Source organism: Narcine bancroftii, chromosome 13 (assembly GCF_036971445.1).
Source record: "Narcine bancroftii isolate sNarBan1 chromosome 13, sNarBan1.hap1, whole genome shotgun sequence".
NCBI lineage: Eukaryota > Metazoa > Chordata > Chondrichthyes > Torpediniformes > Narcinidae > Narcine > Narcine bancroftii.
This window is the reverse complement of record NC_091481.1, coordinates 68,989,126-69,012,631: the sequence shown is the minus strand read 5'-3', so window position 1 is coordinate 69,012,631 and position 23,506 is coordinate 68,989,126. Positions and strand designations below refer to the sequence as shown.

The 23,506-nt window shown below is 49.9% G+C and overlaps 1 protein-coding gene across 4 annotated transcripts; it reads left to right on the top strand.

Annotated features, from left to right (window-relative positions):
• The first annotated feature begins 1,181 nt into the window (after window positions 1-1,181).
• LOC138749025 (platelet-derived growth factor subunit B-like) lies at window positions 1,182-18,930 on the top strand. Of its 4 annotated transcripts, none has more exons than XM_069910046.1 (6): window positions 1,182-1,823; window positions 2,437-2,533; window positions 9,721-9,810; window positions 12,825-12,997; window positions 15,122-15,245; window positions 17,234-17,441. In XM_069910046.1, exons 1-6 carry the CDS (start codon window positions 1,770-1,772, stop codon window positions 17,347-17,349), a joined length of 654 nt encoding a protein of 217 aa, XP_069766147.1. In that variant the 5' UTR covers window positions 1,182-1,769; the 3' UTR covers window positions 17,350-17,441. The 4 variants fall into 4 exon arrangements, with proteins under 4 accessions (XP_069766147.1, XP_069766146.1, XP_069766148.1 ...); XM_069910045.1 differs by having other exon boundaries at window positions 12,825-13,018; XM_069910048.1 differs by having other exon boundaries at window positions 1,183-1,823; window positions 2,437-2,494; window positions 12,825-13,018.
• The last annotated feature ends 4,576 nt before the right edge of the window (window positions 18,931-23,506 follow it).

Below are 23,506 nucleotides of genomic sequence, written 5' to 3'. Positions count from 1 at the left end.
TTAAAACAACTCACATTGACCAAAGAGCTGCACAGATCATAAATTACATCTCAACTTAAAAGTACAGAATAAAACAGGTCCCCGCGGTTCAGAATTGTACTTACAGCATGGTAACAATTGACGATCACCTCAAAGCACTTGCAAGTAAAGATCCAACTTCAGCCTGGATTTAAGAGAGTTAAAGGAAGGGGGGGGAGGAATGTTGTTCCACAGTTTGGGGGGCCTCTATCGTGAAGGTGCAACCTCCCCGAGTTTGCGATTTGAGCGCGGAACAGCCAAGCGCCCTAAATTGGCTGATCTGAGGGGTCTTGGAGTGGAGTAGGGCGTTAGGAGATTGGTGATGTGGGGGGTGGGGGTGGTGGTGAGGGGATGGGCTACTCCATTCAGGGCTTTGTAAACAAACTGGAGAACTTTAAAATCTATCTCGAGCAGTACTGGCAGCCAGAGAAGGGAGGCGAGAACAGGGGTGATATGGTCCCTCGTCTTGGAGCTTTGCTGCCACATTCTGAACCAGTTTCAGACGGGATAATGATGACTGACTAATTCCCATGTAAAGAGAGTTAGAGTGGAGAAAATGAGGGTGTGGATCACTTTTTCAGGGTCTTCCCGTGATAGGAATAAAACTTGGGTTCGGCCACACCTGTAAGGTCACTGCACTGTAAGGTGGACGTGAATGCACACAGGAGACGTACAGAGGGCATTTACCAGGATGCTGTCAGGGACGTGAGATGGGCTTTCTTTACCTACGATCAGAGGAGACAATTGCCAAGGTTTGCAGACAAAGTGTTGGTAAATGGGATCAGTCCAAATGAACCAGTACCGACATGGTGGGCCGAAGGGCCTGTCTCTGAGCCGTTTGGCTGTGTGGGAGGGGAGGACAAGCCCCTGGTGGAATCTGAGGGGTGTCAAGTGCACTGGACAGATAACAGCGAGAGGAGCTCAGGGGGCAGGGGTACGGCAGCGGGCGAGAGGGAGGCGAAACGTGTCTGGGACCGGCCGGCTCTGCGAGCACAGCCCGAGCACGGCTCCCGGCGAGACCTCCTCCCGACCCCGCCGCTCCCACCTTCGCCCTCAGATGCAGCGCGGCGCGGGGAATCCCCGCAACACATGCGCATTCCCCCGTCACACCTACAGACTCCCGCCCGGCCGGCCGGCGGGGGTATAAAACGGCAGGGAGAGGGGCGAGCGCAGGCAATCGGTGGTGGCAGAGGGTCAGGCACACACTGACAGGCAAACTCTGACACAGACAGACGGAGGGATAGATAGAAAGAAAGAGAGATACAAGGAGAGGGTGACAGACAGAAAGATTCATGGAGGGATAAAGGGAGAGATAAAAAGAGAGACATAGAAAGATCTAGAGAGAGAGAAAGAGAGATCGTAAAATCTATAGAGGGAAAAGAGACAGAAAGTTAGATAGAAAGGGGGGGAGAGAGAGAGAGAGACCAAGACAGAGAGAGAGGGAAAGATAGAGAGAGAGAGAGAGAGACTGAAGATATACAGAGGGAGAAAAAGAGAGAGAGAGAGGCAGCGGGAGGGAGACGAACACACATATACAAAGCCACAGGCGGAGATACAAACCGTGACACCTGCCCACACCTCAGGGAACAGCACGGGCAGCCGGGCCGAGTGCCCGGAGGGGCTGACGGCTGCCTCGAGGTGTCCGGAGCGGCGGTGGACTCCGTGGATACCAGTGGAGGGGGAGCCGGGAGCAGCCCGGGAGCGATGAGCCGGGCAGGCGCTGCCCTGTGAGCGGGACCGAGGGCTTGACCATGAATCTGGGCATCGCGCTGCTCGCCCTGTGGCACCTGTGGCCGGAGACCGAGGTGAGCAGGAGGTCTGGGGAAGGGGAAGGGGAAGTGGGGGGGGGAGCTGTGCAAGGGTCCACGTCTGTGCCCGGGAGAAGGAGCGCTCTCCTCCTGCTCGACGCTTAATACGCGCTGGACCTAGGAATCAGTCTGAAAATATGATCTCACATTTAAGACTATTCGGCCCTTCGAGCTTAGGGTATCCCACCGCAGCCCCACATCCTCCCAGTAATTTCCAACCTCTCCACCCCATTTTCCCCAGGCTCCCACAAACGAGGGGCCAATTAAACCCACCCACCCGCACGTCTTTGGATTGTGTGTGTGGGGAGGAGGGGGGGTGGGGGGAGATGGAGCAGAGCCCTCGGGGCAAACCCTACGTGGCCACGGAGACCCCAGGCAGACAACGGCAGAGGTCGGGATCGAACCCACGTCCCAGGGTCGGTGATGCCCTCTGATTCCTGAAAGAACCATAGAGACCCACCTGACTATCTTTTTCTTTGCACTGTATTTAATGATTTATTTATATATGAATGTTTAATTTCCCCCGGTGGCCCCAGGGGTGAGGCGGATGTTGGGGGGGGGGGGGTGTCTGCTGTGTTGCCTCACCCGGCCTTGTCTCTCTCCCGCACAGGGTGACTGGATCGCTCCTCAACTCAGACACCAGAGCTTCCTGCTGCATCCGACTTTGGGTAAATCGCTGACGAATGGTAGCATCCATGGGACCACGGGTAACTGCAGTCCTGGCCAGCGGGCCGCTACCTGGGGAAAGATACAGTGGATGAGACTCACAGTGGACGGGTAGATTGACAGTGAGGCGACATCGCTGCGCAAACAGACAAGGTCCTGGTCTACCCTCGGTGGCAATAAGTTCAAGTATCCTGGTGACCAGAGCAACTTCAATACCAATATTTAATACTTTAAGAAGTACTAATTACAGAGAGTGACAGATGCCTGGAATGTGGTGGTCGAGGCAGGTTCAATATTCGATGGGTACATGGGATTGAGAAAGAATGGAGAGGGTTTTGTCGTCGGGAATTTCTAGGCAACGCTGTGGGCCAAAGGCTGTGGTGCAGATTGCTGAAGGGTGTCAAGCCCGAAACGTTGGTGATGAATCGCTGTGGGACCTGCTGAGTTTCTCCAGCGATGTGTGGCTTTTTCTGTGCTGTAGATTTCTGCGTTTGAAACTACTGGATTGTGTAAAAAACCATCTGATTCACTGAGGTCCTGGAGAGACACCAGTATTTAATACTCAGCAGGTGGGAGGCGAGAAATGGTCAAGATTTCAGGTTGATGAACCATCAACCTGAAAGATCAATATTATTTCTCCTACCACAGATGTTGTCTGGCCTGTTGTTTCCTGCCTTTTTGTGTTTTGTTTCAGATTTCTGGCACCTGAGGGTTTTTTTTTAAAATCCAGACATATGTGCTAAATATCCTTACAGCATGGCTTGGGATGGGCAAAAAGTGTCAGTACTGGTCAGAAAAGAGGCAGATGGGGTTCAATCCGAATAAGTGTGAGGTGATACATTTTGGAAGGTCATAACCAAAGGTTGATGGTTGGATACTTAGCAGAGGGACCTTGGGGTTCAAATCCATACATCCCTCAAGGTCGCCGCGCAGGTTGATAGGATAGTTAAGAAGGCCAATGGGATGTTGGGCTTCGTTGATGGGGGGATTATGTTCAGGAGTCGAGAGGTCATGTTGCAACTCTGCAAATCTGCAGTGAGACCACACTCGGAGAATTGTGTTCAGTTCTGCTTCCTCGTTACAGGAAGGATGTGGAGGCTGTGGAGTGGGAGCAGAGGAGATTCACCAGGATGTTGCCCGAATTAGAAAATATGTCTTGTGAGGCAAGGTTGGTGGAGCTGGGACTTTTCTCTTTGGAGCGAAGAAGGATGAGAGGAGACTTAATAGAGGTCTACAAGATTATGAGAGGCACAGATAGGGCGGGAGTAACAAACACCAGAGGTAGGAAAGTGTAGGGGAGACATCAGGAGTATGTTTTTTTACATAGAGTTGTGTAATACCTTGGTGGAGGCTGAAACATTGGGGGCATTTAAGAGATTCTTAGACAGACACATGGATGGAGGGTTATGTGTAGGGAGGGTTTAGTATACTCTGGTTGGAATACTGTACGTGGGTCGGCACAACATCGATAGCTGAAGGACCTGTACTGTGCTGTAATGTTCTATTATCAGTGATAACTCAAATCAATTAAAAAGAATAATATGGTGAGTTTGATATTTTGGAAAAAAGATGCTGTTTGGTGATAGGATAGTGTTGCTGGCAAAGGATATGTTATGTTCTTGCTCTCTCTGAGCAGATCCCATCATTCCCTTTGAATTCAATTGTAACCGTAGATGGTCCAGGTGACAAGATCCGATGCAACTTACTGAGGTCACAACTCAGCTTGGTGTGGCTCTCCCTGGACCTTTAAGACGGGGGAAGAGGACTTGTGGGGAAGACCAAAGCACCTTAGAACCATTGAATATTGCAACACAGAAGCAGGCCTTTTGGCCCATCTAGTCTGTGCTGAATTATTTTTCTGCCTAGCCCCACTGGCCTGCACCCAGTCCAGTGCCCTCCATTACCCCTCCCATCCGTGCACCTGTTCAAATCCCACCCCCAAACATTGAAATTGAGCCTGCATTCACCACCCCAGCCTGCCCCCCCACTCCCCCACCACTCCCCGCATGAAGAAGTTCACCTTCTGACATTATTCGGGGCTGTGTTTTGCTGGATAATTGAAGCAACCAGTGGTGGTTAGGTTTGAGCAGGCAGTCTATAGACAGGTTGGGGCCTTGTCTTCTCTCCAAGGCCAGGGTGATCCTGGATGCATTCTTTATGGAGGTCCATAATGACATTTCAATTCTTGCCTGTTATGTCTGCTAGTCATTCCAACCTCAGTTCAGCTGCTATCTAAGAAAGCCCAGTGTTTCCTGGAATTGTCTAAAAGTCCAAACGGCGCTGGCAAGATTCCAATACCTCCTTCCAGTCTAAGAACGAAGGCATCACGTGAGGGAGTTGGGCTCCCTGTGTTCTGGGTTCTATCCCACCATTGTTAAATGCCAGTCTTTCTCTTGTTTTCCAAATACAATGAATCTGCTTCTAAATATAGGCACCCTGTGTTAACATTCTGCTGTCCCAACCAGGATGGAATTTGTCGAATAGTTTCCTGATCGTTTGTGTTCCCAATTGTCTCAAACATTCAAATGAACAAAGTTTCTTTCTTTTGCCGTGCTCCTGACCTTCACATTAACATTTCTGCTTAAATCTCACACAATTCACAGTTCAGTCTCCAAAATCTCTCTCTACGCTGTTAACCCTTGGAATGCTGGAGGTACACGCCCATTCCTGGTGGAGTTGATTCTTTGAAACGTGGTTAATAGGAAGGATCATATTCGTAATCCATCTCCATTATGTCACTTTGCCCGTGTCCAGTTTGAAATGTTCCACCTTGGGATCTTTGGCTTCTAGAGCCCCCTTTTCCCTTTTCTGTAAGACCATCTTAACACCTGGCCAGACCAAAGTTTTAATAAAACCACACAGAGATGCTGGAGAAACTCAGCCCATCTCACAGTGTCCATAGAAGGGAAAGATATATTACCAATGTTTCTGGCCTGAGGCCTTCTTCAGGGCGTGAGCAAAAACAGGAAGGTGTCTGAATAAAGACTGAAGAATGGCCTGGGGGGGGGGGGGGGTAGAGCCCAGACCAACAAAAGGTGTCAATTGGATATGATGAGGGGAAAGGTGAGAATTGATTTTGGCTCTCTGAAAGGAGACAGAGAGAGAGAGAGAGAGAGAGGTCTGGGGGAATGTGACAGGGAGAAGAAGTAAGGGGAGTTAACAGAAACTGGAGAGGTCAATGTTAATGGAATCTGGTTGGAGGGAGTCCAGACAGAAGATGAGATGTTGTTCCTCCAATTTGCAGGAAGTCTCAGTCTGGCCGTGCATGAGACCACGGACAGACATGTCAGCGAGGGAATGGGATGGGGAATTGAAATGGGTGGCTACTGGGAGATCCATGCTATTGCGGTGGGCAGAGCCGAGGTGCTGAATGAAACGATCTCCCAGTCTCTCTGATGTAGAGGAGACCAAGGTTAAACTTGCCTGCCCTAGTATTTCCTTCAGACTGCTCAGCTGTGGTTACACTGGAAGGTGGTGTACGAATTTAGTCGACTGTTCTACCTGTGGATTACAGTTGTCCCTCCTGATGTCTCCTGATCTCATCTGGCTGCATCACCATTGTCATTCCAGAGATTGATTTCAGTGTGTGTGAAACGTTCTCTGGTCCCCTGACGTAATTTGCTGCTGGCATTTCCTGGGATTTGACCGCTAGATTCCTGGGAAGAATTTGCTTTGATCAATTTTGTCAAGTTCCTTTGTGCGATGGGGATAAGGGAAAATTGATGTTTATTAACATGGAGACAGGTGTTTGAATTCAAAAGAGGTGGGAAAGAGTAACTGAACATTAACAATTTCACACAGGGCGTGGGTTGGGAGAAAGAACGCAATCAGGTAGCTGAAGGAACCTCTTCAAGTGTAGAGCTAAGGTGTCTGTCAGCAGGGTTCAGGGTGGAAGCAGAAGTTGGTTTGGTTCGGGGAAGGGAGGTGGGTATGCAATACACAAACATGGTGGGGAAACTCTTACAAACGATAACCAACGGATCTGGCCTGGCCCCCTTCGTCAGGTGTAAACAAAGGCAAGCAGGTGTCTGAGGGACAGGGGAGGAGGGATGGAGGAAAGAGGTGGGAGGTGAATCCAGGAGGGAGGGAGAAGGGACAGGGGGAGGAGGAAGCTTTCTGAAAGGAGAGGGAAAGCGGTGGAGGGCTGGAGGTAAAGAGACAGAGGGATAAGGGTGGGGGGGGGGAGGGGTTGGAATGGGATGGAGGGCAGGACATACCGCAGTGCCTAGAACTCTATCCTTAAGAATGAAACCAAAAAAAAAACTGCAGATGTTGGAAACAAAACAGAAGAGCTGTGAAAAAATGAGCAGATTATCCCGCGAAACTTTTTAACCAGGTGACTTTTACTGCCAGCACAGTTCTGGTGAAATGTCACTCTCTCTGCTGCCTGATTCATTGAGTGTTTAGGACCATAGAATATTGCAGCACCAAAACTGGCCCTTCGGCTCATCTAGTCTGTGCCGAATTATTATTCTGCCTTGTCCCACCAAGTTCTGTGGCCCAATTGCTTTTGTTGAGTAGCAGTTGTCAGGCTCTCCTCCCGAAACCTGTATGTTGATGAGAAATTTAAGATGATTTGGGTTTGTGTGGATAGTCCAGATAGTTCGCAATCTGGTCGGGAAGATGGACTGTGTTAGGATGGTCCGAATGGTCTCTGCTGCTTCCTGCAGAAGGGTTGACAGTCGGTCACTGAAACAACAGTGAGGTGGAAAGATAAAATGCAACTGGGACTGATCGCCTTCAGCCTGGAGTCCTACGGTCTCCAACTGAGTGGTTTTCAGGTGAAGTGAGATGCTGTTTAATTCCCAGCAGGAATCAGACCAGGTTTTCAAGCTCAGTCACATCACTGCCATTGTTCCCCAATCGGAAATGTGATATTGCACAAAATTCCCTTTATCCTACTGTAAAACAGACAAAGATTCACTATCAGCAGAAATTGCCCAGCGCCCCTTACAGCCAGAGAAAGAGAAGAAAAAGAGAGCCCCCACCTCCTTCAGCCAGTCTCGAGCCGATCTCCAGCAGTTCACAGACTGGCGCAAGTCCCTTGACTGCAGTCATCCAGAGCCTACGGGGGTTCCCCGCCTTGAGTTACCAACAGCCTGTGTGTTTCTTCAGCCTCAGAGCTGGTTCTCTGCCGTGGTCACTGTCCCATAGGATCATCTTCTCTGCTTCTCCTTCTCAAATGGGTGGGGGGGGTGTAGGGGTTGGTCTCTCTGTTTTCTGGTGTCCTATGCCAGTCCTCTGCTTCCCTGGAGTCTGCAACTCCTGCTGATGAAGGGCACCGCCATCTTGGATCCAGACCCCATGGGATTTTAAAATAAACCACCATCATCTCCTTTAACAGGCCGTTTAAGCTGAGCTTGCTATGGAATCTGGTGTGATCACAGACCATTGGCATTTTGAGCACCTCTCGATTCCTCACTTTCAGCATTCCCCTCCGTAAATGAGCTGAAACTCTGGAATTGTCCACTTATGCAGTTCTGTCAGTGGCCTTGAGCTGGGTGCAGGGGGAGCCCATTTGACCCCTTGGGCCTATCACAGAGGGACAGTGGGAGGCTGAACCTTCACTATCTCCGGGAAGTTAGACGGCTGATTCGAAACCAAAGCTATAAATCTATCTCCCTACTCCCACCAGCGCTGATGATGCTTTGAGATGGACTGAGGTTGATGTTGAGAAGTTTATTGTCCTATGCACGGAAATCCTTGCCGCAGTCTAACAAGTACTTGTAAAGAATACCTGTGAAAGTAAATGAACTGAATGTAATTAAAAGACACAATAGATATGTAAGAATGATAATAAATGTTCATCGCTATCCAAGTGCAAAAAAAAGAACAATGTAATGGTGCAGACAGTCCTTTTGTGGTGTCGGTGAGGTCCCTGATCAGTGTTACAAGGGGACGTTCAAGAGCCTGACAGCTGTTGGAAAGAAACTGTCCTTGAACCCAGAGATGCTAGTCTCAGGATTCTGCACCTTCTGTCCAAAGGGAGCAGAGAGAAGGTTTTAACCAGGGTGGTGGGGGTCCTCTTTGATGTCAGCTGCCTTCCTGAGGCAGCGCCTCACGTCGATGTCTGCAATGGATGGGAAGTCAGAGCCTGTGAATGACTGGGCTGTGTTTGTTACCTACTGCAGCCTCCTGGGTTCCTGGACAGTCGAATTCCCAAACCAGGCTGTGATGCAACCAGCCAGTAAACCTGCCACATTGCACCTGTAGGAGTTGTTAGTGGCTTCATGCCGAATCTCCTCAGGCTCCAGAGAAAGTTATTGTCATATACATGAGTACAAGGTACAAATGCGCCAAAATTCTTACTTGCTGCAGCCAAACACCAGATATTAAATTAAATTACCACAATATGCCAAGGTGGAAAGAAGCAAAAAAAGCTAGATAAATATTCACAATTGGAGTTAGTGCAAAAAAAAGTGACTGTTCAACAGTGCAGACAGGGTGGCGAGGTTAACGTAGCAGTTAGTGCCACATTGTGACAGCACCAGTGATCGGGACTGGAGTTCGATTCCCGCGCTGTCTGTAAGGAGTTTGTATGTTTTTCCCGAGCCTGTGTGGGTTTCCTCCAGAGGCTCTAGTTTCCTCCCACTGTTCAAAACATACAGGGGTTGTAGGTCAGTTGAGCGGCATGGGCTCGTGGGTCGAATGGGCCCATTACTGTGCTGTATGTCTAAACCTTTTGGATGTGCTGGAGTAGTTAGGGGAGTATGGGGAGGCTCAAGAGCCCGATAGCTGTTGGATAAAAACTGTTCTTGAACTTGGAGGTGTCGGTCTTCCGGCTCCTGTACCTTCTGACCAAAGATAGCAGTTAGAAGAGATTGTGACCAGGGTGAATTTCCATATTAACATGTTTCATGAATACGAGAGTCTCGGAGGGACAGTGCGAGCAGTTCCTTTGGTCATTCAGCATTCTCACTGCCCGTGGGAAGAAGCTGTTCCTCAGCCTGGTGGTGCTGGCTCTGATCCTCCTGTATCTCTTTCCCAATAGGAGCAGCTGAAAGATGTTGTGTGCGGGTTGGAAGGGAGTCCTCAGTGATATTACGCCACTCTCTTTAGACAATTCAAAGTTTAACTTTATTCTCAGTACATACAGGACATCATATACAACCCTGGACTTCTTTGTCCTATGGGCCAGGCGGAATTAGGCCAATCAGTTGACCAGAAAAATGAATAATTTTATTAGCATAATTTCTAGATTAGTGTCTAACCATGTGTTTGGTTTCAGATGGAGATGGCATGGATTTCGAGGATCCCGGCTCATTTTCTGTAAATGAGGGAGATCACAAGCGTGCCCCACGTGTGACCCGCAGTTCAGGTAAGGGATGTGTCCTGCGTCCGGGTGCACGTGGCAGGGGACTTCCCATTTCTGTTAAGGTTTCTTGTTTGGCATTGCCCAGGTGGAAGGAAAGAGTGATTCAAGGGAGGGGGTGTGAGACTTGTTGCTTAGTAAGTTGGGATTCCAGGGGGCTGGGGTGCCAGGGATTGGGATTGCTGGGGAGTGTGGGCAACAAGGGGTTGGTTGTCAGGAGCAAGGAGTTTGGAGAGGGAATTCCTGGGATCAGGCCTTTGGCATCTGAAGGTGAGGCCAGCAGAGGTGAAGAGAGGGCAGGAATCTAGACATCTTGGAAGGCTGTAAGAGCGAAGGAAGAAACACTGTGGAGGGGGAGGGTCTTTGAGAGTTTGGAAGATCAGGAATTTGCAAATTGTGGCCTATGAACATGGACGCTGGTAGCTGACTGATCGTACTAAACTGTCCCCACCCACACCCACCTTGTTTCATTGATTCATGGAGTGTGAGCAATGACAGTGCTTGTTTTCTATCCCGAATTGTCCCCAAAGGAAGAGTGGCCTAAGGTCAACCATGTTGTTGTCCCAGAGATAGATACTGACCAAGTGCCAGCAATTCCCACCCTGAAGGACACTAGTGAAGAACCACCCTGGTTGTAACCAATAAGTTGGGACTTAGATAAGCAGTAATTCCAGATCTATTCAAGTGGAGTTGTAGAATCTGGAAACGGGCCCTTTGGCCCATCTTGCCTGTGCCAACCAAAATGTCCCACCCACACTCGTTCCTCCTGGCTGCGTTTGGCCCACGTCCCTCCAAACCCATTCTATCCATGTATCTGTCCAAATCTTCTCAAACGTTCCAATGGTACCTCCCTCAATGGCAAGAAGGGCTCAGGACCGAAACATCAGTGAGATATCTTTACCTCCTCTTGACGCTGCAAGACTGGCTTGGTTCCTCCAGGATTTCCGTGTTTTTCTGCAATCACAGCGTCTGCAGATTTTCATGTTTCACTTCTCTATCAGCTTGTTCCATACACCCACTACCCTCTGTATTAAAATGTACCCCTCCAGTTCCTGTGAAATCTCTCCCCACCCCTTCACTGTAAACCCAATTCCTCTAGTTGCCGATTTCTCTTTCCATTCACCCTGATCCATTCCTCTCAGTAGTTGAATTCTTCCTTTACCACCTCCCCCCTCCCCACCCCACCACCCAGCTACAATGGGAGTTGAAGGTACATTCTGAATCATTCCAGTTAACTGGCTACTAGTCCATTAACTTGGCCATCATATTGTGTATGCAGCCTTTATAAAAACTCCCAATGCAGAGCTGTGCAGCCCAGAAACAGGCCAATTGGCCCATCTTGTCCATGCCAACCAGTTTGTCCATCTGGGCTATCCCTCTAAACCGTCTCCTCTCAACCTTTTTTTGGGTTATGGTCCCCTTAGGATTTGCTCAATGTTTATGAGCCCCCTTCCCTGTGAAGCAGTCAAGTTTAGTTGGTTTCTTCCGCAGTTCTCTCTTACCGACCACGCACCTTGGTTGGGGGTGGGGGGGGTCCCTTATTAAAGATTTCAGTCCGTGGCCTCTCTTGAATGTGGCCCCCCCACCCCCTCCCTTGTGGCCTGTTGAGAATGCCTGCTCTAAACATACTGACATACATACTGCATGGTAACAGGCCATTTTGGCCCACAAGCCCTTGACCAGTGCGTTTTGAAGGGTGGGTGGAAACCGGAGCCCCTGGGGAAAACCCATGCAGACATGGGGAGAACATACAAACTTCTTACAGACAGTGCGGGGTTCGAACCCCAGTCCCGATCGTTGTGGTAACCGCTACGCCAACCGTGCCACCCCATAAAACTTTCCTATCTGTGTACTCGCCTAAATGTGTTCCAATTATTCCTGCCTCAACCCCTTCATCTGGTGGCTCTCTACGTGCATGCAAAGCTCTCTGTCCTTAGATTCCTTTTAAACCCTTCCCCTCTCACCGTGAAACCACGCCTTCTGGTTTTAGACTTCCGAGTCTGGGGGGGAGAGAAGGTTTTTATTCAAGCCTCTTTTCCAAACCTCAGCAACACCTCTCAGCTTCCAACATTCCAGAGCAAAAAAAAACATAGTTCCACCCTCTCCTATCTCTCCCAACAAAGCAAGCCCTCAGGTAATGGCAACATTCTTATGAATCTTTCCTGCTCGCTCGAGGTATTCTGTTCTCTATTTCAATCTCTCCCATGCCTGTCCATTCCCTAATTATTTACCTCCCATCACCATCCCCTCCTGTAAATCCAAACCTCAGGTTCAGAAGTGGCACCGGTAAATCAAGGCAATTCCACATGTATTTTTTCTTAATTAGGTAGGAGGCCCTTTTGGCTCATGAAAACCATGCCGCGCAATTTGTCAATTAACCTACCGACCCGGTAGGATTTTGGAGGGTGGGAGGTGACCTGAGCACCCGGAGGAAACCCGCGCGGGTCAAGGGGCAGCATGGTTGGTGCAGTGGTGAGCGCAACGTTGTTTCAGCGCTAGCAATCAGGACCGAGGTTCGAATCTCGTGCTGCCTGTAAGGAGTTGATTCTGCGTGGGTTTTCCCCATCCCACCTGGGAGGTTGTAGTTAATTGGGTGTAATTGGGTGGCACGTAGGCCAAAATGGACTGTTACTGCGGAGTTAATTTAAATTAAATGAAAAACCTACAAACTCCTTACAGACAGAGCTGGATTCGAACTCAGGGCTCTGGCGCTGTGATAGCATTGCACTAACTATGCCAGCCATTTAGCTAAGAGTGTTAAGTGGCTGGCCCCCTTTTGATTAGGTATGCTCACATCAGTGAAGCCCCTACAGTCAGGGTGATTAGTGAGGCAGTGGGAAGGGCATCAACCTGCCCAAGTTTGGTTGAGTGAGAGGGTCAGGAATTGATGTTGTCCATAGCTCGCTCACCAGTGACCCCCACCGCTCCCTGGTGGTCCTCACTGCCCGCGGCTCGCACCCTGGTGATCCCCACCGCCCATGGCTCCCTCCCTGGTAACTCTGCCTGTCCGTCTCTACCAGTGGTGGAACTGGCCAAGCGAGCTGATTGCAAGGTGCGGCCGGAAGTGATGGAGATCACGCGGAGCATGGTGGATCCAACCAGGGCCAACTTCTACCTGTGGCCGAGCTGTGTGGAGGTGCAGCGTTGTTCCGGCTGCTGCAACACCAGGACCTACAAGTGCCAGGCCACCAAGGTACAGGAGAGGCGTGTGCAGGTGAGCACATGATGGGGCATGGGGAGGGGTGAGGGGTTAAGGGTGGGGGAGAGAGAGGGTAGGTGGAGGGATAGTGAGTGGGGGAGGGAAAGCGGATGGGGAGGAGGGAGAGAATTGGTGGGGGAGAAGGAGGGTTGAGGAGGGTGGAGTTAGTGAATGGAGGGGGGTGAGTGAAGGGAGTGGAGGGAGGGGGAGAGTGGATGGAGGGAGGGGGAGGGAGTGGATTCTAAATTGAGTGGGGGAGGGGTTTCCAGGGACCGAGGCTCATAGGGGAGGAGTGCTCAGGGGTACTTAATGCACAAGAGGATTGGACTGGGGTTGGTTCACTAATGGGCCACATGCAGGAATTTGTGGTTGGTGTTGGATTTCCGGAAATGGGAGGGGTGGGGTCAGTAACCAGATGACACAGGTTTAAGGTGAGTGATTTTACAGGAACCTGAGGGGTAACTGTTTTACACTGGGTGATGGATGTGTGGAATGGGCTGGCAGAGGAGGTGGATGAGGCAGGGACTGTGGCAATGTTTCAGAAACATTTGGAGAGATACATGGATAGGATGGGTTTGGCGGGATGCATGTGGGACTGGTGTGGGTAGGACATCATGGGATGGTTGGGAAGAGAGGGCTGTTTCCACGCTGTTGGATTCCAACATTGGGGGAGGATGTGGGTGAAAGAGGGGGCTGCGATGTGTGTTGGGTGATGGGAGAGCTGAGACCTGGGCTGGGCGGGGCTGGGTCGTGATGGTAAATGGTGGCATCACAGTGAGTGAGCCCAGGAGCCCTTTCTTCCCTCCCAGCCACTGAAAAGTGCCAGGTACTTTAGATCAAAACTTCATATCAGTCTTCACGGACACTGAAGGGTTAGTTTCAGGTCATATGGAAGAACGTAATAATCCATGTATTGGAAAAACTAGCAGGTCTCATAACAGACACGTGACCAGGAACTGATGTCCTGTGTCCAAGGGGTGTAGTGGACTCACTAGACTAGTCAAAATTCAGTGGGTGTCAGGAGGGTACCAGAGGATTGGGAAGAGGTGGAGGAGTTAAAAACCAGAAAAGCACAGGCTTGTTATATTTTAAATTTCGACATACAGCGTGCTTACAGGCCCTTCCAGCCCATGAGCCCATGTCGCCAAATTACACCCAATTAATCTACAAACCCTCTATGTTTTCGAACCATGGGAGGAAGCCAGAGCCCCCGGAGGAAACCCACGCAAGCACGGGGAGAATGTATAAACTCCTTATAGACAGCACGGGATTCGAACCCAGGTCACTGGCGCTAACCGTGAATTAGTTGAACATCTGTTCACAAAATGCTAGAGTTGATAATCAAGGAAAAAATAGCTAGTGATTTATGCAATCAAAAAATCTGGTACAGTATACCTGAATTTTCAGAAGTCTTTAGACAGAATGACACCAGAAGCTGGTGTACAAAAAGTCACGGTAGTTTAGTCAGACAGTACAGTAACAGGCCTTTTCGTCCAACCAGCCCATGCCACCCAATTACATCCAATTGATCTTCAATCCCCATAGGTTTTGAAGGGTTGAAACCCACCTGGAGGAAACCCACACAGACACAGGGAGGGCATTACAAACTCCTTACAGACAGCGCGGGATTTGAACCTGGGTCACTGGCGCTGTAACAGTGTTGGGCTAATCGTGCAGCACCCCCCATGCACCGTGCCCATGGTCTTGTTTGGGCTGAAAATCAGGGAGCAGAAGCGAGGGGTTCTTTGGCTTGTTTGCACCCCACCTCTTAGAGCAGCAATGTCAAAATAATCTGCACTAAATTGGAATGCAGGTCATTCACATCAGCACAGAAAATTCCAACATTCGCTCCGCTATTAACCAGCAGGGACACTGGGGAGTGCGGAGTCCGCAACCACAGTTGGGTGAGGGTCAAGCTCTTTGCCGTTTGGAGTGGGTTGGTCCAGTCCTGGACTCTCAACACATTAACGGGGAAGAAGCAGGGCTTCATGCAGCTTGCTCTGAACGTCTCTGGACCAAGTTCCTTGGGGATGAAGTTGGGTTGCAGACTTACAGAGGCTGGCTGGCTTGCTGTATGTTCTGGCGAGATCTGTTCTCATGGTCCTTGCATTCCCCCAGGTGGTGAAGAAGGTGTATCGGCGGAAGAGAATCGTGTCCAGGACAGCAGTTGTGGTGTTACTCGATCATGTAGAATGCAAGTGCATGACTGCAGCCCAGTACATGGACTCACAGGAGAGACAGGGTGAGCATCCAGCTCTCTGAGCTTGCACTGAGTCCCAGTAACCAAGCAGCCAGCATCTGGGGACTGTCTGGGGGGGAGGGGGGGAGAAGCATCTGGGGACTGTCTTGGGGGCATCTGGGGACTGGCCTGTAGGTGACTAAAGATTGACTAGCAGATGCTTGAAGTTAGAGAAGGATGTCTGCCGTGGGGCAAAGTAAGTGTCTGGGTTTTCCAGGATAGATGGCCCAGCCTGTCTCATCTTGCTGTTAGACAATCGATGCCTGCAGTGGATTGGAATTGCATGGCTCACATGGGGACGGTTACAAGTTGAACCTTGAGTTGATCAGTGACTGGCTGGTGGTTAACTGGAGAATGGCCATGAGTGTCTGGGGACTGGCTGGTGGTTCAGCCAGCTTAAGTGCATTGGGCAGGGTACAGAGTGCAAAAGTTGGGATCTCATAATTCAGCTGTACCCAAGGTGTTGGTGAGACCACACCTGCAGGTGGATCCTTTCTAAGAAGGACATCATTAATTTGGAAGGGGTGCAGAGGAGATTCACCACTAGTTGCCAGGACTGGAGGGGTTGAGTTATAGGGAGAAGTTGGAGCCAGGTCTTTAGTGATCTTCTAGAGGTGTAAAAACTCATAATGGACAAGACATGATGGACAATACCGCGAGTTGTTGTACACCAGCCTCTGGTGTCATCCTGTTAAAAGCCTTCTGAAAATTCAGGTATACTGTACCAGATTTCCCTTCTATAATATCTACTTGAAGAACTCTAGCAAGTTGGTCAACATCATGTCCTGACTTTTTCCCAGGGTGGATAATTCTAGAACTAGAGGACACAGGTTTAAGGTGAGAAGGGAAAGGTTTAAGAGGGGCTGAAGAGGGAATGTTTTTACTCAGCAGTAGTGGGTGGGGGGGGGGGGGTGGTCTGTGTCTGGATCGAGCTACCAGCATTCAAAGGACAGATTTATGGTTAAGGATCAAATACAAGCAGATATTAAAAAACAGGACACCAAAGTCTGCAGACACCACGGTACAATGCTGGAGAAACTCAGACAGCGATAAAGACACATAACCATCGTTTCAGGGTTGAGCCCTTCATCAAGGGACAAGCAAAATGCTGGCAGGCGTCTGGACAAAATGGTGGGGGGAGGGGGAGGAGCACAGTCCCACATGCAGGAGGTAGGGCAGGGAGGGCACATCAGAGATGGGGGGAGGGGATGGTTCACTGAATGGAGAGGGAAGGGGATGGGGAGCTAAGGGAAAGGAGACAGAAGGATGGAGAAAAGGGTGAGAACGGGGAGTGGGCTACCATAAACCGGAGAAGTCTACGTTAATGCCATACGGTTGGAGAAGCAGAAAATCTGTGCCCCATGCCCCAAGCCCATTCTCAGCTGACTGTCCATGGCATCGTATGCTATCCACACTCATAAATTGGAGGAACAACACCTGATTTTCTATCTGGGCCCTCACCAGCCGGATGGAATTAACATCGACTTCTCCAGTTTCTGCTAACCTGCTCTCTGTTCTCCCTCCCTTCCCTTTCCCATTGTCAACTCTCCACCCCCTTCTACCTCCATTCTCAGAGCCACGCCCCTCCCCCTGTGCCCTCCTTCCCTTATCCACCTATTACCACCTGCCTTTGGGACCGTGCTCCTCCCCCCACCCCACCATTTTGTTCGGATGCCTGCCAACATTTTTCCATACCTCGATGAAGGACTCAAGCCCGAAATGTTGGTTCTGTATCTTTACCTTTGCTATGTAAAGTACACTGTGGGACCTGCTGAGTTTCTCCAGTGTCGTGTATTTTACAAACAGAAATGACTAGCCTAGAATGCCAATCTGGTCAGCATGGATAAGTTGGGCTGAAGGGCCTCTTCTGTGCTGTGAGTCTACGAGGGTAACCAAGAGACATTGCTTTCCTGGGTCACTCTCCAGCCAGGGGCTGGGCAGTTTGTGCACTGTGGGCCTGGGAGTCTGATGTATCTCTTTTCCCCCATCAGGATCCGCACCCTCTCCAGCTCCCACCTTGGTCCGGACCCGAAAGTACAGCAGCAGCAAACGAAAGCATCGGAAGTTCAAGCATATCGCCGGGAAGAAAGGGCTTCACCAAAGATAGAAACACCAAGCCCCGGGAGATTGAGGTGAAGAGCTCTCCCCCTGGCCCAGGCAAGGAGGCGTGGGCTGAGATGCAGAGAGGGAAGACAGGCGGGGAGTGAGGGCAGCCTTCAGGAAGAGACCTGAGTGGGGACAACGCTCCCACTATCCTGCTTCTCTCGTCTGAGCAGCCTCTCAAATCGTGAGAAGTGACATTGGTTCTGCGGTGGGCCTGCCATCCACAGCCAATGGGGGGGGTGGGGGGGAGAGGGGGGGCGCAGAAAATACAAGGACCTCTGACGAAAGCGTGGGTTCAAGGGAAGGGGCCAATCCCGACCACCGGGCACTGAAGACCAAACTATGACCTGCAGCAAAGACTTTACAAGTGACGACCACTGGATTTGTCAGCAGAGATTGCACTACCCGTGTGGGGTTCTAAGACCATATGGAGACTGGCACTTTGTATATTTTTCTCTCTTTTTTAGTTAATGTTTTACATTAAGTGTTTGTTATTGTGCCTTGACTGTGGCGAACAGGAGGCCCAGCTCTGCTGCTATTACCTGGCATTGCCAGTTTGTCGAGGGGTGTGATTGGCAGTCCCGGACTGTCTGTCAGCGGGGAGGTACCACCCACTAACTCAGGATCCCCTCTGACCACACAGGCACAGGTTCCCCTCAGCAGGGAGATGGGGGTGGGGGCTTCACTCCCTAGGGATGCAACGAAGGCCAGGCCCCCCTCCCCGCCCCTCTCTGGCCAGGATAGGCTTCGGTAGTCTCGGTGCCTCACTGCCCTGCCTCTGATCCAGGAGCTATGCTTCACGGGGTGGGGGGGGGGGGGGGGAACCCTCCTGCTGGCAGTGACCCCCAAGGGAAGGGTGAGGAGAGAGAGAGAGAGAGAGAGTCCCGACATTCCCACTCCCTGGAAACTCCAGCCTCTTTACACGGCCTGGACTGCCAGTCCACTGCAGGCAGAGCAGGCTGTGTGGAGGCAGACTGATCCTGGCTGTCCCTGGCCTCATGCACTGCCAAACCAAGCCCACTCGCAAATTACAGCAACAGCACCTAATATTCTGGCTGGGCTCCAGCTAACATCAACCTCCAGTTTCCTTTAAACCCCTCTCTTTCCCTATCCTTTCCTCCAGCTCCCCACCACCTTCCCCTCTCCTGACAGCTACCTCCTCCCCATCACCTCAGCTTTTCTACCCTCCTATATCCACCTCTTTCCTACCTGTTCGCCTGCACCCCTTCCTCCTCCCTCCGCTCCTCTCACAACCCCCCCACCCCACCCCACCTTTTTAATTCAGGCACCTGCCCGCTTTTTTATCGGGGCCCAGGCCAGATCCGTTGGTCACCCTTCCCTTCCTATGGATACTGCGTGACCTTCTGTGCATTGCACGCCCAATTGACAGCTGTCCCTGGGTTCAATGAGATCCTTTGTGGAGCTTGAACTCCAGCCTACGATAGCGAGGGGTTGTATCATGACTGATTACTGCTGTACATACTGGAATTGCAACTTGATTTTTATTTAGTTAAACATGGACTAATTATTTATATATTTAAAGTTGTAAAAGTTTCTATGAGCATAATAAATGTTTGTTTGTGTAGTGGCTGATTGAGTGAGCCAGGTGCAGAGGAAAGTCTGAGATCTGTGTGGGTGAGTCACACATTCCAGCAGATGGGGTTCTGGGGAATGTGGATGGGATCACTGAACTATGATTCGTGTTGCTAATTGCCTTGATTTGCTGCTGAGAGCCCCGGGCAGCGTGGAGGCTGGGAGATTCTGCCCCCTGTTTTGGTGTAGCATCTACTGTTCCCTTTCTCCCACCTCAATACACTCAGTAGGGTTGTTCACCCTGCTCTTCCCAGCTGCAGGATGGGAGACTTTCCATCCAGGTGAAGGATCCAACTCAGACTTTCCATGCTGGGCAGCCGGGTGCGTTTGTGCAGGTGACGCCAGGTATTCCTGAGGACTGAGCGCACCACTTCTGTCAGACAGGACGGGTGGGACAAACAGCAAACACTGTCTGTGGAGGGTCCTGGCTTCTGTACATAATTTACCCTGGGAGTGTTCACAGGGCAGAGCCGTGCACTTTGTTCCTATAACACTACACCCCTGCACTTTATTATTGTTTTAAATTTTTATGTTTAAATGTATTTGTGAAGTGGCTAGTGCAATGAGAAGGGTTCTTCTGCAAGCAGTTTAACAGCTGGTCTCTAACATTCATACAGGCATGCAAAGAGCTCATTAACAGAGCTCACATAAAAAATAGGAGCAGGAGTCGGCCACACAGCCTGTTGATGAGATCGTGGCTAATTGGATGATCGGCTCATCTCCACCTACCTGCCTTCTCCCCATATCCCTATGTAAAAATCTATCCAAAATTGTCTTAAATATAGTCACTGAGGTCGCCTGCACTGTTTCCATATGCAGCGAATTCCACACATTCACCCCCCCACCCCCCCCGAAGAAAGCAGATTCTCCTCATTTCCAAAAGCAGATCCTCCTCATCTCCATCCTAAATCTACTTCCCTGGATCTTGAGGCCATGTCCCCTAGTTCTGGTCTCCCTGACCAATGGGAACAACTCTATCTTATCTATGCCTTTTATAATTTAATACATTTCTATAAGATCTCCTCTCATTCTGAATTTCAGCGAGAACAGTCCCAGGCAACTCGATCTCCTCCACGAAACGAACAATCAGGTAGCATTATAGCCCTGTTTGGGGTTCATTCAGGGACCTGATGTCTTCAGGGAAGAATCTGCCTTGAAGGGTGCAGGTGTGTGATTTTTGCACTCCCAACCTTCTATACAGGGAGCACTACCTGCTGTACCAAAATATGGGCTGACTTGCTGGATAGTGCAGAAGATGAGGCTTTTCACTCCACCTTGGCAGATGCAACAATAAACAATTCAGTTCAGAATCGCAGACTGTTACAGTAAAGGACTGTTACAACTGGAGTTTGCTGATCAATATTGATCACAGGACTATTACAGTCTCTCGGTCAGGGCAGTTGGGCTTAATCTCCAGAGCCATGGAATAATACTTCCTTGTAACTTTTAACTATCACCTCTCCCTTACCTCTCCCTCCCCATTTAACCTGGCTACCCCTGTAACAGGGAACGTTTAACAGGGCAATGGGGAAGGGTCTTTACTCCACCGAGTTGTTTAATTTTAATTTTTAATGTAGAGATGCAGCCCAGAAGCAGTCTATTCTGGTCCACACTGCCCAAATACACCCATGCGACCAATTAACCTCCAAACCCCATACGTCTTTGAAACATGGGAGAAAACTGGAGCCACCCGTAAGAAACCCACGCAGGGCACTGGGTAGAATGGCAGTCTCAAACTGGTCACTGGCGCTGTAATAGCCTTGAGCTAACTGCTACACTAACCATTGCCACCATGTTTGTATGGATGAAATTGTTGAAAAGTTAACCATCAACTTTCTTAAAGGAAGTATTACAAGAAAAACACAGGAAATTTTCTGTTATCTGCTGCAATAAAACAACAAATTTTGTGAAACAAGTTCACAACAATTCCACATGTACTCATGTAAAGACCCTATGTACTCATGTAATAGTCGATCCCCCATGTTAAAGTCGACCACCCCCTCCTTTCTTTGGCCCAAAAATTGAGGATTTTTTTGCATAACCCATGTAAAAGTTGACCCCTTCCTTTCCCCCCCCCAATTTTTGGCCCCAACTGCCTGCCCATCCGAGCTCCTAATGCCCCGACCGTGGATCCTCGCCTCAGCCACCCATCCACCGGAGCTCCCAACACCCCGACCGCAGTTCCTCACCAGGCCACCACCCACTGGAGTTCCCAACACCCTAATCGCGAATCCTCGCCTCAGCCTCCCACCCAACTGAGATCCCTACGCCTGAACGTGGACTTACCAGCCATCCAAGATCCCAATGCCTTAAATGACACAGGTACTTACCGCAGTCAAAAGTAGTATTTGTGTAAAAGTCGGGACCTCCCCCGCAAATTTGACGTGAAAATTGGTCCCCAAAACTTGACTAATGCCCAATAATATACAGGACATCATGATTCTGGTCTCCCCTTCCCACCTTAGCCTGAGAAAACAATCCTGAAATTTCCGATACTGATGGAGATTGTGGAGGAGATGTTCTTACCAATCCTCATTGATTGTGGCGTGAGTTTGCGGAGGTTTGATATGATACCAGAAGCCCTGACAAATTTCTACAGAGGCGTGGTGGAAAGAGTGTTGACCAACTGCGACACTAATAGCCCTGAGTGTAAAGCCCTGCAAAAGGTAGTGGACACAGTGCAGGACATCACAGGTAAAACCCTCCCCACCATTGAGAACATCTATAGGGAATGCTGTCGACGGAGAACAGCAGCGATCATCAAGGATGCACACCACCCAGCACACACTCTGTTCTCACTGCTGCCATCAGGAAAGAGATATCGGTGTGACAAATCTCGCACCACCAGGTTCAGGAACAGCTGCTCCCCCTCCACTATCATACTTCTCAACAGACTCAATCAGAGACTCATTTAAGAAGTCTTGCATTTCATTGATTTTTTTTTTCCTCTCTGAATTGCATAGTCAATTTGTTTACATTTCTTTGTTTACATGTGTACAGTTTTTTTTTCCATTACCAATACATGGTACTTTAGCCCGGTCCGCAGGAAAGAGAATCTCAGGGTTATATGTGATGCCGTGTATGTACTCTGTCAATAAATCTGACATCTGAATCTGAGGAAATCCAGGATCTAATTGCACACAGTAGGTATTGAGGACCAGGTCTTGGAGTTTGCTGATCAATATTGATCACAGGACTATTACAGTATGGGAAGTATACAGAGTCTCTCGGTCAGGGCAGTTGTGCTTGATCTCCAGAGCCATGGAATAATACTTCCTTGTAACTTTTAAATCAATTTACAAGCATGGTAACAGCCCATGGGCACACACTACCAAAATGCACCCACATGACTAATTAATCTGTGAACCCCATATATCTTTGCAACTGGGAAGGAAACCAGAGCACCCAGAGGAAACCCACATGATTACAAGGAGAACGTACAAACTCCTGACAGACAGATTAGAATCCAGGTTGCTGGCACCGTGAGAAAATTGTGCTAACTGCTACACTAACCCTGCCTTTTACATGCCCCCTTCTCTCTGTGGGGGGGGGGGGGGGGGGGGGAAGGGAAGGAGAACCAAGTTTGACATTCTCAAGAACATTCGTTGTGGAAGAATAAATTTTGCTAAGATTGTAGTCTATCGGATGTTTGCAAATGTCTGCTCACACCCACCTGTTCATGCCCGCCTTGTTCTTGTGAACAAGCCCCTCTCATAAGGAACATTTCGGGAGTTGGTGTCGCGCCAAAAATCTTAGAATGATGTTTCAACTGGAATGTTTCAACTCTGCTGCCTTTCTGCTCTGCGGTGATGTGTTGATGTGGAGAGATATATTTCAGTCAGGATGCAGCCCGCTGCAGATCTGCATCTCACACATAACCTCTCAAGGGCCATGGGCTATGTCTGCTCTGCCATCCTCTGTGGTTTCCCGCCACCACCGCAGGTCAGGGTTAATTCCAAGGCGCATCATACTCAGTTATGTTGCTGCCAAATTTAGCAGCTCCGTGCGATCATTCAGGGAAGATGGATCGTTGTTCTGCACTCAAGCAGGGAGATCACATCACAGGAGATAACTGCATGTGCGGTGGCCCACTGGAGCAGGTGGGACAGCTAGTGACTCAGCTCCAAGTTCAACCCTGATCTCTGACGCTGGCTGGCTGGAGTTTTCCCGCTTTCCCTGTGTCCATTTGATTTTTCCCCCTTCCTCCTGGTGCTCCAATTCAAGATTCCCTTAAATAAAAGCAGTACAATATTACACGGAATCTGTTTTTGTTGGCCGTAAGGCAGACTGATTCACCATCAGCAGAAATTGCCTGAAGCGCCCCTTACAGTCAGAGAGGAGGAGAAGTAAAAGAGAGTCCCTTCAGAGTCACAGAGAGTCCGTGGATTCACCACCCGCAGCCACAGAGAGCCCCGTCCAAACCATCGGCAGCCCGAGCTCCAGATCTAACCCTCCGACACGATCAGGAACCCTTCAGCGCCCTCGGCACCCTCTCACATCCCGGTTCCGATACCTGGTCCCCTTTCAGCCAGACTCCAGCAGTCTGCAGCCCAGTGTGAGTCCCTCGA

What these genes read in the sequence shown, in the direction of transcription:
- LOC138749025 (XM_069910045.1), top strand. Translation starts at nt 1,770, where the DNA reads ATGAATCTGGGCATCGCGCTGCTCGCCCTGTGGCACCTGTGGCCGGAG. An exon ending in TACAGGAGAGGCGTGTGCAG is followed by an intron (nt 13,019 to 15,121) that starts GTGAGCACATGA and finishes GCATTCCCCCAG; the next exon opens with GTGGTGAAGAAGGTGTATCG. An exon ending in GGACTCACAGGAGAGACAGG is followed by an intron (nt 15,246 to 17,233) that starts GTGAGCATCCAG and finishes TTCCCCCATCAG; the next exon opens with GATCCGCACCCTCTCCAGCT.